Consider the following 14,999-nt stretch of genomic DNA (forward strand, 5'->3'; position numbering starts at 1 on the left):
AGTATGTAAGACTATTCCTGGTGTGGCACTCTGATGAGCACCACAGCTCAGTGAATGAGTACCCTAGCCAGCAATGTCTGCAGCCGCTGTCATCAATGTGTCCCCAACAAGGACAAAGAGGAAGGGGGAGGAAAAAGGGGAGAAATAATAATTATAAACTAAACTAAAAATAAGACGGGAACAAAGAGATGGCTCAAGTGGCTGAGTGTAGGCTTTGCAAGCAGGCAAGCCATCCAGTCACAGTCCCCAAATCCCCCTGAGTACCATGGCAGGTCCCCAAACAAACAAGCAAGATAAACTCACTCATATGTAGGATGTGAAGAAAAAAAGAAGGAAGTCAAAGAGAAATAGACTCTGACCACAGAACGGAAGTTAGTCAAAAGGGAGGGAGGGAGAAAGCCCAATGGAGTGTGGCAAAGTGAAGGAAGCACTGTGATATTGTAGTTCCAAAACAAACATCTGCTGTGAAAGAGAAAGAGAGAGAGAAAGAAAGAACGAAAGAAAGAAAGAAAGAAAGAAAGAAAGAAAGAAAGAAAGAAAGAAAGAAAGAAAGAAAGAAAGAAAGAAAGAAAGAAAGAAAGAAAGAAAGAAAGAAAGAAAGAAAGAAAGAAAGAAAGAAAGAAAGAAAGAAAGAAAGAAAGAAAGAAAGAAAGAAAGAAGAAAGAAGGAAAGAAAGAAGGAAGGAAGGAAGGAAGAAAGGAAGGAAGGAAGGAAGGAAGAAAGGAAGGAAGGAAGGAAGGAAGGAAGAGAGGAAGAGAGGAAGAAAGAAAAGAGGAAGGAAGGAAAAGAAAGAACAAAGGAATGAAGGAAGAATAGGTAAACTTGTATAAAAACGACAAGTAAATTAGTATACCGAAATTTTAAAAAAGGACCTAATTCAAAACCACACACAGAAAGTCCTCTGCACCCCTATGTTCATTGCAGCACTGTTCACAATAGCTAAAATCTAGAAAGAACCTAAGTGCCTAAGAACAAATGACTGAATAATCAAACCAAAGTACATTTATACCAATCGAATACCACTCGCTCATAAGAAAAGATGAAATTCTGCGATTTGCTGCTACATGGATGGATCTGTGGTGTATCTGGTTGAGTGAAATCAGTCAGAGGGAAAAGAACAGTCACAAAATGACCTCTCTCAGATGTGGAATACAAAGAAAGTTTATGGGGCAGTATCGAGTGCCCAATGGCACTAGAAACAAAGAGCAGAACTCGTCTGCAGTGGAAGCTTGCCACTAGGGTGGGGGATGGAGCACTGGGAAAATGAGGAAGGAGGAAAGTTGGGGGCAGGAGGGAAACTGGAGACACACTAGTGGAGAGTATGTGAAGGGACTGGTGTTAGAACAATGTATACCTGAATCTCAATCACAATATTTTTATTTGATTTTTGGGGGGAGCCACACCGACAGTACTTAGGCGTTAGTCCTGGCTCTGTGCTCAGAAATTGCCCCTGGGAGGTTCATAGTACCATATGGGATGCTGAGGATCAAACCCAGGTCCATCCCAGATTGGCAGCATGTAAGGCAAACACCCTACATCTGTGCTACCACTCAAGCCCCTCCATCACAAGTATCTTTATAATTCACCGATTTAATGAAAATATGTTTTGATTTCATTTTAATGTGACTTAGAAAAGTATGAGATTTAATCAAAAATATGTAAAGGAAAAAGACCTTAAAAACTACCAAAGATTGGGGCCGGAGAGATAGCATGGACGTAAGGCGTTTGCCTTCCATGCAGAAAGACGGTGGTTGGAATCCCGGCATCCCATATGGTTCCCCCGAGCCTGCCAGGAGCGATTTCTGAGTGTAGAGCCAGGAGGAACCCCTGAGCACTACCAGGTGTGACCCAAAAACCAAAAAAAAAAAAAAAAACTACCAAAGATGCTTGCCCAAGTGTGCGTGTTTTTACACATGGGCACATGTGTGCGTAGGTGGAAAGCAACTTCAGACCAAGAGCAAGAACTGGCTTGCCCAAAACTCACGGGGCAATGTCTTTCAAGTTCTGAAAAAAAATATTTTCATGCCATCTTAGTGGGATGAATGTGTTTCAATTGCTTTCCTAATAAGATGCAGTCATCAAAGAAACCCTTGACTGAAGTGACCAAGTCAGGGCAAGAAGCAGTCACATTGCCCTGAAGGATCTCTCCTGGCTGATGACCCTTCACTCACTCATTCCACAAAGCAATTCTTGGAACCAGGATGTGCTGGAGATGGTCAATAGACAGGGATGACAGGGCTGCTTGCCATGTGGAGCTGACAGCTTAGGAAGAAACTGGTCATTTAATATTGAATCCCTCTGGAGACTTAAATCTACATAGAAAGAAGCAGGTGAAAATTCCTCAAGGAAAGGATCTCGCAAGTGCCCTTTGATAAAAGAGGGAAAATGAAGTCAAAAGTGAGAAACTACAAAGGCAGGAAGCTGAGAACAAGAGATCTTGCTAAGCCTTTGAGAGACCCAGAAGCAGAAAGTCCTGGGGCCTCTTGTCCACTTCAAAGAGACCATTCCCATCACTATGGTGAAGACAGGTTGTAAGGAAGAGAGCAACTGGAGCTACAAGGGTTGGGCCATCTCCCCTAAATCATCATCACACTGCAGATGGCACTGGGACTGCCATAGAAAGGCTCCTAACTTGATCTCCACTACCAAGTATTTGCCAACCCCACTTGGTATAGTTCTCAAGCACTGCCAGACCCAGCATCAAACTGGGTCAATCATTCTCAGGACAGCCCCCCTAGCCCTAGCACCACCAAACATGGCCCTACAAAATAAATGCCAATAAATAAAAATCATAAATAAAATTAAATACCGGGGCCAAAGAGATAGCTCAGTGGTAGGGTCTTTGCCTTGCATGCAGCTGACCTGGAAGGGACCTGGGTTTGATTCCTGGCATTCCATATGGTCCCCCAGGCTGCCAGGGGCCAATTCTGAGTGCAGAGCCAGGAGTATCCCCTGAACGCTGCTGGGTGTGTCCTAAAAACCAATCAATGAATCAATAACTCAATCAATAAACAAAGATTTAAAAAATAAAAATTTGGGCCTGGAGAGATAGAACAGCGGCGTTTGCCTTGCAAGCAGCCGATCCAGGACCAAAGGTGGTTGGTTCGAATTCCAGTGTCCCATATGGTCCCCCGTGCCTGCCAGGAGCTATTTCTGAGCAGACAGCCAGGAGTAACCCCTGAGCACCGCCAGGTGTGACCCAAAAATCAAAATAATAATAAAAATAAAAATAAAATGTTTTTAAAAAAATTTAAAAATAAATTAACTACCAACACTCACCTTTATCCAAAGTGTATATATACCCACTCTCCTCCCATCAGTGTTGGGATGTGAGTTAGGATCAGCATTTGAGCGAGGAGTACCACGGTAGGAGAGGGTTCTGAAGGCGCATGATCTTACCTGGCCCCCAGCTAGGAGTACTCCCAGCTGCAGGCAGGGAGCTCCAGCCGGACAAGGAAGTGGGCAGAGGGCCAGCTACCCCACCGGGGTTCACGTGGGGTTCACAGGCCATGGCAGAGAGCCAGCGGAGCTGCTATTCTCCTTTCACTGAGTCTTGGATCATTCTGGAACATCCAGCTGGGCTTCCCCGCCTGCAGGAAAGAACACGAGAATGCCCTCAAGCTTGAGTACAGCCACTGGCATGTCTGATTCTGAAGTCAGGATGTGGGGGAATCAGGAGTCCTTCTGCTGACTTGTGACTGACTGGCCCGAGTCTGATAGCACTGAAGAACTTTCTTAGAAAGGGGGAAGGGGAACTAAAGCCTCTAGGGCCTACACTAAGGATATCCCTTCCCCAAATTCTCCCCAGTCTCCAAGAAGATGGTTGGGTCTCCATATCACACAAATTCATGGACCCACGGGGTGTAGTACAGGCAGCTGGGGTTTCTTTTTATTTACTTATTTATTTATTTATTTTGGTTTCTGGGTCACACCCAGAAGCGCTCAGGGGTTATTCCTGGCTCTAAGCTCAGAAACCGCTCCTGGTAGGCTCAGGGGACCATATGGGATGCCAGGATTCGAACCACTGTCCTTATGCTTGCATGGCAAACGCCCTACCTCCATGCTATCTCTCTGGCCCCAAAAGCTTCTTTTTCTTTTTGAGGGAGTACCCCAGCCAGCCAGACACGTTTACACTAAAATGCTCTTTGGAGAGAAAAGAGCTTCTAAAAACATGTTGCAAAATGCAAACATAGGGCTGGAGAAATAGTACAGTGGAAAAGGCGCTTGCCTCGCATGCAACCAGCCTAGGTTTGACCCTTGGCATCTCATATAGTACCCCGAGTACCGCCAGGAGTGATTCTTGAATGCAGCGTCAGGAGTAACCCTTGGAGCATCACTTGGTGTGGCCGCAAAACAAGCAAGCAAAAATGCAAACACCAAGGGAGTAGGGGTGGTCCAAGGAGAATGAATAAAAATATCCAACTATTCAGGAAAATCAACTTTTGGGTTTTTTTGTTTTTGTTTTGTTTTTTTTGTTTTTTTTTTTTTTTGGTTTTTGGGCCACACCCGGTGACGCTCAGGGGTTACTCCTGGCTATGCACTCAGAAGTCGCTCCTGGCTTGGGGGACCATATGGGACACCGGGGGATCGAACCACGGTCCGTCCTAGGCTAGCGCAGGCAAGGCAGGCACCTTACCTCTAGCGCCACCGCCCGGCCCCAAAATCAACTTTTGTATTCAAAGATGAGGATTCCACCAACACCCTTGGGATAGGCCCTAATACTGCATGGCACCGATTTGAGCCAGGACAGGTTCATATGACACGCTGATGATGAGGATACAGCAACCTTGATCTAAGGGCAGGTTGCTCTATCTCATCACCTAACAGTGGGATGAAATCAGAAGACCCTCCATCCTAAGATCTGTGCAACCACCAAGATCACTAATTATAGAAGATTGACAACAACAATTACAACTGAGCAAAACTTTTTCTGGAATCATAAAGAAAGCCTCTTTCCTAGGCTTTGTCCTAGGATCTGTGCAAAACCAAGACCTCTAATTACAGAGGAATGATGCTGACAGAGAACTGACCTCGACTGAGCAGAACGTTTCCTGGAACCATAAAGACCTTGGGGTTTGACAGCTAACATGTAGTTGGTCTCATGACAGTATGTTTCAAAGCTGTAGACACCCTCTATCCCTTAGGCCAGGGGTCTTCAAACTACGGCCCGCGGGCCACATGCCGCCCGCAGAGGTGTCTGATCTGGCCCGCCAGCAGTGAGCGCTGTTTGGTTGCCAAGATACCTGCCAGCATATACATTCAGTGTATATCCAAATATCAGGAACCATGCACTCAAAATGGTAACCATCTTTGGTAGCACTTAAGCCTGTGAACAGACTTTTTCAAGAATGAAACATCTGCAATCTCCAACCAGATCAAGATTAACTGATGCCCACTTGCATCAGTTGTTACAGCTGGCAGTGACAAATATGGAACCGGACACTGACCATCTCTTTAGCCAAAAGCAGGCCCACAGTTCCCATTGAAATACTGGTGCGTGATCTGTTTATTTATAAATGGTTTTCATTTTATTTATATAAGATATGTGCAGTGTGAGTAGGAATTAGTAGCTCATATAGTCCGGCCCTCCAGCTCTCTAAGGGACAGTAATACGGCCCCCACTTTAAAAAGTTTGAAGACCCCTGCCTTAGGCCAAGTGTATTTCCTTCCTTTTCCTTCCTCCCTCCCTCCCCCTCCCTCCTTCCATCCTTTCTTCTTCCTCCCTCCCTCCTTCCCTCCTTCCCTCCCTCCCTCCCTCCCTCCCTCCTTCCTTCCTTCCTTCCTTCCTTCCTTCCTTCCTTCCTTCCTTCCTTCCTTCCTTCCTTCCTTCCTTTTTTTGGGTCACACCCAGCAGCTCTCAGGGGTTCCTCCTGGCTCTATGCTCAGGATTCGCTCCTGGCAGGCTCAGGGGGACCATATGGAATGCCGGGATTCGAACTATCGTCCTTCTGCATGCAAGAGCAAATGCCCTACCTCCATGCTATCTCTCTGGCCCTGAATTTCCTTTCTCATTTCTCCAATATTTACTGTGCCTATGCAAAAAAAAACAAACAAACAAAAAACTTGCCACATCTGTCCCTCATTTTTCTTTTTTTTTTTCTTCTTTTAATTTTATTTATATTTATAGCTTCTAGACAGGGGCTCCTGCCTGCTAATTTTTTTTTTTTTTTACAGAATCATAGAACATGAATTACCTTATGTTTTGCCTCCTATTTCTAGGTCCTCCTACAAATTGAGAAAAGAAAAAAAAAAGTGGATGGGATCCTGAGCCAAGTGGTCTCAGAAGCATTGAATAGAAATAAAAAATGGGGCCCGGAGAGATAGCACAGCAGTGTTTGCCTTGCAAGCAGCCGATCCAGGACCAAAGGTGGTTGGTTCGAATCCCGGTGTCCCATATGGTCCCCCGTGCCTGCCAGGAGCTATTTCTGAGCAGACAGCCAGGAGTAACCCCTGAGCACCGCCGGGTGTGACCCAAAAACCAAAAAAAAAAAAAAAAAAAAAAGAAATAAAAAATGGTCACACTTAAATACCCAAGCCAAAGTCAATGACAATTGAATCAAGAGACCCAAACTACAGCAAGCTATACACAAAAGGAACCTGTTACACTAGCTAGCAGTCCCGGGGGCAAAGGGTGAAGGTATGGGAGGCATGCTGGAAAAAGGTGAGGAGGGAGGTCAACACTGGTGGTAGGAATGGCCCTAATTCACTGTCACTATGAGCCTAAACTCCATCTGTGAAAGTCTTGTAATTCACATTGGTATCAATACATTTATTTTAAAAAATGAGGATTCTGGGGTGGAGTAACTGGTTTTAAGATCAGTTCATAACCACATTTACTACTACTACGGAAGTGTTTTGGATTTTTTTGTTTTGCTTTGTTTGGGGCCCACACCCAGTGTTGCTCAGGGGTTATTACTGGTTCTGCACTCAGGAATCCTTCCTAACAGTCTGGGGGGGGGGGGGGCTACACCAGATGCAAGTGGAATGGATGCATGCAAGGCAAGCACCCTCCCCTGTTTACAATCTCTCCAGCCCCTAGTATGTAAATGTTGGCAAGTGGTTCAGCTTTAAAAATGGCTTCCTTATCTGCAAATAAAGGAATCTTTCCACAGGGAAAAGCTGTTCCACAGATTCCCAAATTGAAGATGAACAACAGCATCTGGAACAAAGTGGAACAAATAAGATCTGGAGGCCCATGTGTGTTGCTATTTTAAAATTTTGCACTATTCTGTCTGGCCAAGAAGTTGGTTTTGAACTTGTGAGTGGCTAAGCAAAGATGGAAATGCTATTCGTTAACTAGCTCTGATCATTACCTCACCATATTTTTGTTGTTGTTGTTATTTTTCTGCCAATAATCTATGTTTTTTTTAAATGATGCAGATGGAGGGGATCAAACCCAGGAGTATACACATGTAAGGCAAGTGTTCCTAGGGCTGACCCATAACCCAGCTGCTAGCTCTTGTCATATATAAGGAGAAAGAGGGGGGCGGAGAGATAGCGATAGGGCTGCCTTGCATTCGGCTGACCCGAGAGAGACCCAGTTTGATCCTGGCATCCCATATGGTCCCCTGAGCCTGCCAGGAGCGATTTCTGAGCGTAGAACCAAGAGTGGCCCTTGAATGCCACCAGGTGTGGCCCAAAAACCAATCAATCAATCAATCTTTTTTTTAAATAAAAATGAGAGAGGGAGGAAAAAAATAAAAATAATTTTTAAAAATGGGGTCAGAGCAATAGTGCAGCAATAGGACGTTTGCCTTGCACACGGCTGATGGTTCGATCACCGGCGTCCCATATGGTCCCCAAGCCAGAACTAATTTCTGAACACATAGCCAGGAGTAATCCCTGAGCATCACCAGGTGTGCCTTCCCCGCCCAAAAAAAATAAGGAGAAGAGAACAAAGAAGAGAACCAAGCATGTTCCTAGCACTTTGCTTCTTTCACAACAAAATACTTCCTTCAGCCTTAGGACCCTCTGTATGTATTTCTTACATGTCATCATTGAGTCTCCATTGCTCTCGTTCCAGCCAGAACATGGACCGTGTATTAATGATGCGCCCATGTGTCCACCCAGAACCCAGTCATGGAAACCATGCGAAGTCCTGGGACAATACACCAACCCTGAGGTCTGAGCTGAAGGTTCCCTAGAGCAGTGTCTCTCAACCTTTCTACAACACCTGCATACCAATAGCGGTCCACGGACCTGTGGGCCAAGGACGTGGTTCAGTGGTAGAGTCCTTAAAACTTTTCAACAGGCCGGAGGGATATCATACTGGTAGGGCGTTTGCCTTGCACACGGCTGACCCGGGACAGACCCAGGTTTGATCCCCAGCATCCTAAATGGTCTCCTGAGCTTGCCAGAAGTGTTTTTTTTTGGGGGGGGAGGGGGTTTCCTCCTGGCTCTGCCCTCAGAAATCGCTCCTGGCAGGCTCGGGAGACCATATGGGATGCCGGGATTCGAACCACCGACCTTCTGCGTGCAAGGCAAATGCCTTCCCCCCATACTATCTCTCCTGCCCCAATTTCTGAGTGCAGAGCCAGGAGGAAGCCTTGAGCACCGCTGGATATGACCACCCCCCCCCAAATTAAAACTACTTTACAACAAATGTTATCGTGGAACCAGAGAGACAGGATAGGGGGTAAGGTGACCTGGTAGGGCCGGAGAGATAGCACAGGGGTAGGGCATTTGCCTGGAACACAGCTCGACCTCCAGCATCCCATATTTTCTCGCCTGCCTAGAGCGATTTCTGAGTGCAGAGCCAGGAGCAACCCTTGAGTGCCACTGGGTGTGACCCAAAAAAAATAAAATAAAATAAATTTAAAAAAAAAAGGTGAGCTGGCTTTAATTAAATTTCCCGCACCATATATGGCAAATCGAGCACCACCAGGACTAAACCCTGAGCACTGCCAAGGAGAGCCGATCAGGGCACTCTGTACCCTCCAGGGCATCCCCTGGTCCACTCAGGGATAATGACAGGGGCAGGGCTGCGCAGACTGCCCCAAAACAGGCACTGTCCCATTCATCACCTTTTGATGCCACCCATCAACCATCCTGCTCTCTCTGGCACGGGTTCCAGTGGTGAGGGGAGAGCCTGGCATGAGGGGGCCTCTCCACACCCAAATTAGCCTAATTCCTGAGGTTCCTCCTGCCAGTTCTGCATTTTAACTCCAGAGTCTAGCAATGCTGGCCAGGCTCTGAAAAAAAAAAATTAGCTGTCAAGACGGCTCAAACAGTAAAGTCCCTTCTGCTTTTGCAGAAGGCAGAACCGGGCCCCCACTCCAGAAAGTGTCTTGCAGATTTGGGAGCGAGTGAGGTAGCTCTGACTTTGGGGTTGGGGTGGGTGATAGAGTGGAAATCCCAGAGTTTCGACAAAACCCAGGTTCTGTTTTTGTGAAACCTGGAAGTCCCAGCCTGATGAGCCCATGCCCGCCTTGAGTGTGGGTGTTTCTCTTTTGGGGTTGTTTTTCTTTTACAAAAGCTTGGAAACAATGGGGGGGGGGTGGGGGCAAGGTCTCCATCGCGCAGAGGAAAAACTCGGGTTCTGAAACCAAAGTTGAACCTGCAAGATCAAGGACCCTGTCTGGGTCTGGGTCTGGGCCAGAACCGGACTGGCACCCTCCCCTTCGCCTAGCCTCGGTGCGCTGCGTCTTTGCGCCCAGGCAGACCCGTGCCAGCTGGGCTCCCTGGAGGAGGAGGAAAAAAGCACCCCCTGCCTCAGTGATTCCCCCCACTCTGCACCCCAAGGACTCGAATCCACCCCGAACCCCCAGAACCCCAGCCCAGGCAGGCCGAGCAGTCAGTCCTGCTAAGCAAAGGCAGCCTCAAACTGTGCGCAAAGACGCACGGACACCAGGACGCACGAAAGCGCACACTCACCGGGCCGCGCGCCACCGCCTCCAGGGCGGCCCCCCGGGCCTCGGAGGAGAATCGGGGGGCTCCACCGCCGTCCCCCCGCTCCCGAGAGGTCGGTCACCCTTCCCCCGGAGGGACCCGCCTGCCAGCCAGGCTAACTCCGGAGCCGGGAGACGCCTCCTCCCGGAGCCCCGCTGGGATCCGCCTTTCATCAGCCAGGCTCCCTGCTTCACCCTCGCCCCACCTCCCCTCCCAAGCCCGGGCTCCAGGGAGAGCGTCTCCGCCTCCCCAGCCACGTGTTGGGGCGCCCCAACGGGTCCCCGCCCCTGTCTGAGCTCTGGGCCAGGACTTGAGTCTCACCTGCCAGTCCAGGCCCCGACCCCACTGTCACTGTCACGAGATGGGGGCGGAGGCAGAGGAGGGAGGAGGAGGAGGAGGAAGCGGAGATGGAGGAGGAGGAGGGAGAAAAAGAGGAGGAAGAGGAGGAGAGGGAAAAGGAAGAGGAGGAAGAGAAGGAGGAGGAGGAGGAGGAGGAGGAGGAGGAAGAGGAGGAGGAGGAGGAGAAGAAGAAGAAGAAGAAGAAGAAGAAGAAGAAGAAGAAAAGGAGGAAGAGGAGGAGGAAGAGGAGGTTAAGGAAGAGGAAGAGAAGAGGGAAGAGAAAGAGAAGGAGGAGGAGAAGAAGATGAAGAGGAGGAAGAGGAGGAGAGGGAAGAGGAAGAGGAGGAAGAGAAGGAGGAGGAGGAGGAGGAGAAGAAGAAGAAGAAGAAGAAGAAGAAGAAGAAGAAGAAGAAGAAGAAGAAGAAGAAGAAGAAGAAGAAGAGGAGGAGGAGGAGGAGGAGGAGGAGGAGGAGGAGGAGGAGGAGCCGGAAGAGGAGGAGGAAGAGAGAAGGCAGGAAAGCAATATTAGGGGGTCCAAGGTTTCTCGGGATTGCTCTCTTCTGCCTGGTGTGGTGTGGGAAGAGGTCTCCCCAACATACACACACACACACACACAACACACACACACAACACACACACACACATACACACACACTCAAGCAACACCCCATGTGTTGCAACCAAGGTCAGGAGAGCCCTCCACCCCCACCCAGACAAAACAGCATAGATCTTAGTTTATAAAGAGACAGCAAAAGTGCATCTAAGAAAAAAGCAAGATAGATTACAATAGGGCTAGCAGATATAGTATAGAGATATAGTACAGCAAGGGCGGGAGCTTGTCTTGCAGGCCACCAACCCAGGTTCTGTTCCCAGCACAGCTCATATGGTCCCCCGAACTTGCCAGCAGTAATTCCTGAGTGCAGAGCCAGGAGTGAGTCAGCCCTGAGAATTGCTGGCTGCGACCTACCCCCCACAAAAAACAACAGGCGATGTAGTTTCTTCATCATTTGTTATTCAACTATTCATTTCTATTATTGAAAATCAGTGGTTCACCAATTAAAAATGTTTAGAATGATTAATGATTTATGCGTTTGTGAATAGTTATTATATACTTTGATCCTAATCAAACAAAAAACAAAAAACGGGCCAGAGCAATAGCACAGCCTTGCAAGTGGCCAATCCGGGACGGACCTGGGTTTGATCCCCAGCGTCCCTTATGGTCCCCCAAGCCAGGAACGATTTCTGAGCACAGAGCCTGGAGTAACCTCTGAGCGGCACCGGGTGTGGCCAAAACAAAAAAACTAAAAGCAAGATTCCAGGAAATTACAGGGCAAGCAAAAATGTGCTCAGAAAAGAACAGGGTAAAACAGTTTGGGGGCCTTCAGGGCAAACGAGATAGTACAGGAGGGAGAGTGCACTTCCAATTTCCAGCTACATTTATAGCCTGCTAACACCATCAGGAGTAAGTCCTGAGTGCAGAGCCAGGAGTAACTCTCCTCTGAGTATTGTGGGATGTAGCATCCAAAACCAAAACGCTCAAAAACACAATTTAGGGTCTTCTTGAGTCCAACACTGGCAAAAAAAAAAAAAAAAGGCAACCAAAAAGTGACGCTCTTACTCGGTCAGGGTACCTGCTAGTTGGCATGTGAAAAGCCATGTGCCTGCTTTCCAGGTCCCTGTTGAATGTCGACATCCTTGCTAGCTGTACTTGAAGCTTCTGCCAACTTAAACACTGGGATCCAGGGTGGAGGAGTGATATTGCATGGAGGCCAGTCTGTGTGCTCGCTTCTGGTTTCCCAGGTGATCCTAAAGCTTGGGCAATCTGTGTGTGTGTGTGTGTGTGTGTGTGTGTGTGTGTGTGTGTGTGTGTGTGTGTGTGTGTGTGTGTGTGTGTGTGTTTCCTTCTGTAAATACATAAGTTGGTCTCATTCAACACAAGATCAAAAGTGCCAGTGCGGGGCCCGGAGAGATAGCACAGCAGTGTTTGCCTTGCAAGCAGCCGATCCAGGAACTAAGGTGGTTGGTTCGAACCCGGTGTCCCATATGGTCCCCCCACCCCCACCCCGTGCCTGCCAGGAGCTATTTCTGAGCAGACAGCCAGGAGTCACCCCTGAGCATCGCCGGGTGTGGCCCAAAAACCAAAAAAAAAAAAAAAAAAGTGCCAGTGGGATTGGCTTTAGCTAGGAAAGGGTTAGTTAGAGCTGGGAGGTAACAAGATTAAAACCCTTCTGAGTGCTGAACGGGTTCTCTCCACTGTTCAGTTTGACTTTTGAGAAATGTTCAACCTCACCATGTGTTAAACCCGAGCCATAGCACAGCAGGTAGGGCATTTGCCTTGCACAAGGCCAACCCACGTTAGATCCTGGCATCCCATATAGTCCCCTGAGCCAGCCACGAATGATTTCTAAGCACAAAGCCAGGAGTAACCCCTGAGTGCTGCTGAGTGTGCCCCTCGCACCCCCCAATAAAGTCAACACAGCACTATCTCTCGTTTTTGTAAAGATTTTTTAGTTTTGGGGCCCGGAGAGATAGCAGAGTGGCGTTTGCCTTGCAAGCAGCCGATCCAGGACCAAAGGTGGTTGGTTCGAATCCCAGTGTCCCATATGGTCCCCCGTGCCTGCCAGGAGCTATTTCTGAGCAGACAGCCAGGAGTCACCCCTGAGCACCGCCGGGTGTAGCCCAAAAACCAAAAAAAAAAAAAAAAAGATTTTTTAGTTTTGGATTGGTTTTTGGTTTTGTGTCCACACCTGGTTGTGCTCAGGATTACTCCTAACTCAGAAATCAGGGATCAGCCCTAGCACAGGCTCTGGGGACCCTCTGGGATGCCAGAGATGGAATCCTGGTCAGTTGTATACAAGGCAAGCACCCTACCAACTACATTATCACTCCAGTCTCCGTGTAAAGCTTTTCCTTTTTTTTTTTTTAAATGAGCTATATGCATAGTGTGTTCTCAATTTGAGATACAAGGTAAGCATTCACTAGAAGTGAACAGCCAACCAAGGGTTCCACCAAAAGGGTCCCTTCATTCCATAGGCACCCTGTGCTATTCTTGGTTGGATACAGAACCTTAGCAAAACACCTTGAGCCAGAACTCTTGGTTCTTTTCTTTTAAGGGGTGCCTAAACCTCCTCACCTCATAGGGATGCTCTTTCTTTTGTCCTCTTTCCCCCAATGTCTCCCCAAGGCAGGATGGGGTGAAGAGAAGGGGCACTCACTCATTTGGGGAAAATACTCTCCTCACTGGCCTTGCTGAGATAGTGCAGAGGAAAGAGGACCTACTGAATCAGATGCATTTTTGTGTTTTTGGTTTGGGGGCCACACCCGGCGTCACTCAGGGGTTACTCCTGGCTCTGCACTCAAAAATTGCTCCTGGCAGGCTTGGGGGACCATATGGAATGCCGGGGATTGAACCCGGGTCAGCCACATACAAGGCAAATGCCCTACTGCTGTGCTATCACTCTGGCTTCCCTCAGATGCATTTTTTATTTCAACAGATATTGCCAAATGGGGGAACAGGGGTGTGCCTCTCAGACCAAAATCTCTGTTGACTTCTCACACTGCAGGGGGCAGAGACCAGTGCTGGGTGGCAGTGAGCAGTGTTTAAGGATCCGGGCAGCAGATGAGGTTCAGGCCTTGTCCTTGGTACAGCTGCAAGGATGCCAGCAGCCAGCTGCTCTCAATGAACAAGCCCTTTATCCAGCTCCATGCTGCTGCCTCTGGAGTATGTGGCCTGATGCTGCACAGCCCCAAGCAAAACATAAACAAGATCCTCACTTAATCTGTCAATCTTCTCCCATAAAAAGCCACCTGGGGGCTTAGAAACAAGAGTCACTAAGTATGCCAGGCACACAGATTCACGAGAGTCAAAAGCTCCTTTGACCTGTAACCCTTCAAGTTCTGCCTCCCACGGATGCCAGATCCAGCTTGCTGGGGGCCCTTCCTGTGTTCCCATGCAGAGTCCTCCAGTAGAAGTCCAAGTATCGGGCCCGGAGAGATAGCACAGTGGCGTTTGCCTTGCAAACGGCCGATCCAGGACCAAAGGTGGTTGGTTCAAATCCCGGCGTCCCATATGGTTCCCGTGCCTGCCAGGAGCTATTTCTGAGCAGACAGCCAGGAGTGACCCCTGAGCAATGCCGGGTGTGACCCAAAAACAAAAAAAAAAAAAATAAGTCCAAGTATCCAGGGAGGGCTCCTTTTGGAAAGGGAGAGACCCAGATAAGAGGAGCCTTTGAGACTGGCTGGCCACGCCCCACATTTAAAAACATGGGCCCTGGGATGAAGTGATAGCACAGAGGTAGGGTTTTGCCTTGCACGCATGCAACCCTGATGGACTCCAGTTCAATTCCTGGCATCCCATATGGTCCCCCGAGCCTGCCAGAAGCGATTTCTGAGCGCAGAGTCAGGAGTAAACCTTGAGTGCTGCCGGATGTGGCCCCAAAACCAAAAATAAAATAATAAAATAAAATAAAAGCCTAGGCCCAGACTTGTTCAGACTCAAGATCTCACATTAGGGCCAGAAAGATATTCCATGTAGATTGGAGAAAGATAAGCAAAATTCAGTAGAAAGGGAAGACTCCAACTACAGTGGTTGTAGTGAATCTGTGCTGTTAAATCCTTTGTTAGGTGTTTGTGAATCCACGAATAATCCCCAGAATGAGAAATTACGTCCCATCCCCTTGTCCCCTTTTGGGGGGAGATCTTGGTAATATTTATCCGCAGCATATAATAATCCACACAGACAAGAAGGTTAGGGTGTAAAAGATTGGGGGGAG

The 14,999-nt window shown here is 48.1% G+C and overlaps 1 protein-coding gene across 1 annotated transcript in view; it reads right to left on the reverse strand.

Moving 5' to 3' along the window:
- TMEM268 (transmembrane protein 268) overlaps nucleotides 1-9,952 on the reverse strand; it is a 35,410-nt gene extending 25,458 nt beyond the window's left edge. The window contains exons 1-2 of the mRNA XM_049774191.1: nucleotides 9,874-9,952; nucleotides 3,400-3,590 (exon numbers count right to left, since the gene is read on the reverse strand). Coding sequence (XP_049630148.1) covers nucleotides 3,400-3,511 — 112 coding nt within the window. The 5' untranslated portion in view covers nucleotides 3,512-3,590; nucleotides 9,874-9,952. The remainder of the gene's footprint in view (nucleotides 1-3,399; nucleotides 3,591-9,873) is intronic.
- Between the last annotated feature and the right edge of the window lie 5,047 nt (nucleotides 9,953-14,999).

This window comes from Suncus etruscus, chromosome 5, assembly GCF_024139225.1.
Source record: "Suncus etruscus isolate mSunEtr1 chromosome 5, mSunEtr1.pri.cur, whole genome shotgun sequence".
Classification (NCBI taxonomy): domain Eukaryota; kingdom Metazoa; phylum Chordata; class Mammalia; order Eulipotyphla; family Soricidae; genus Suncus; species Suncus etruscus.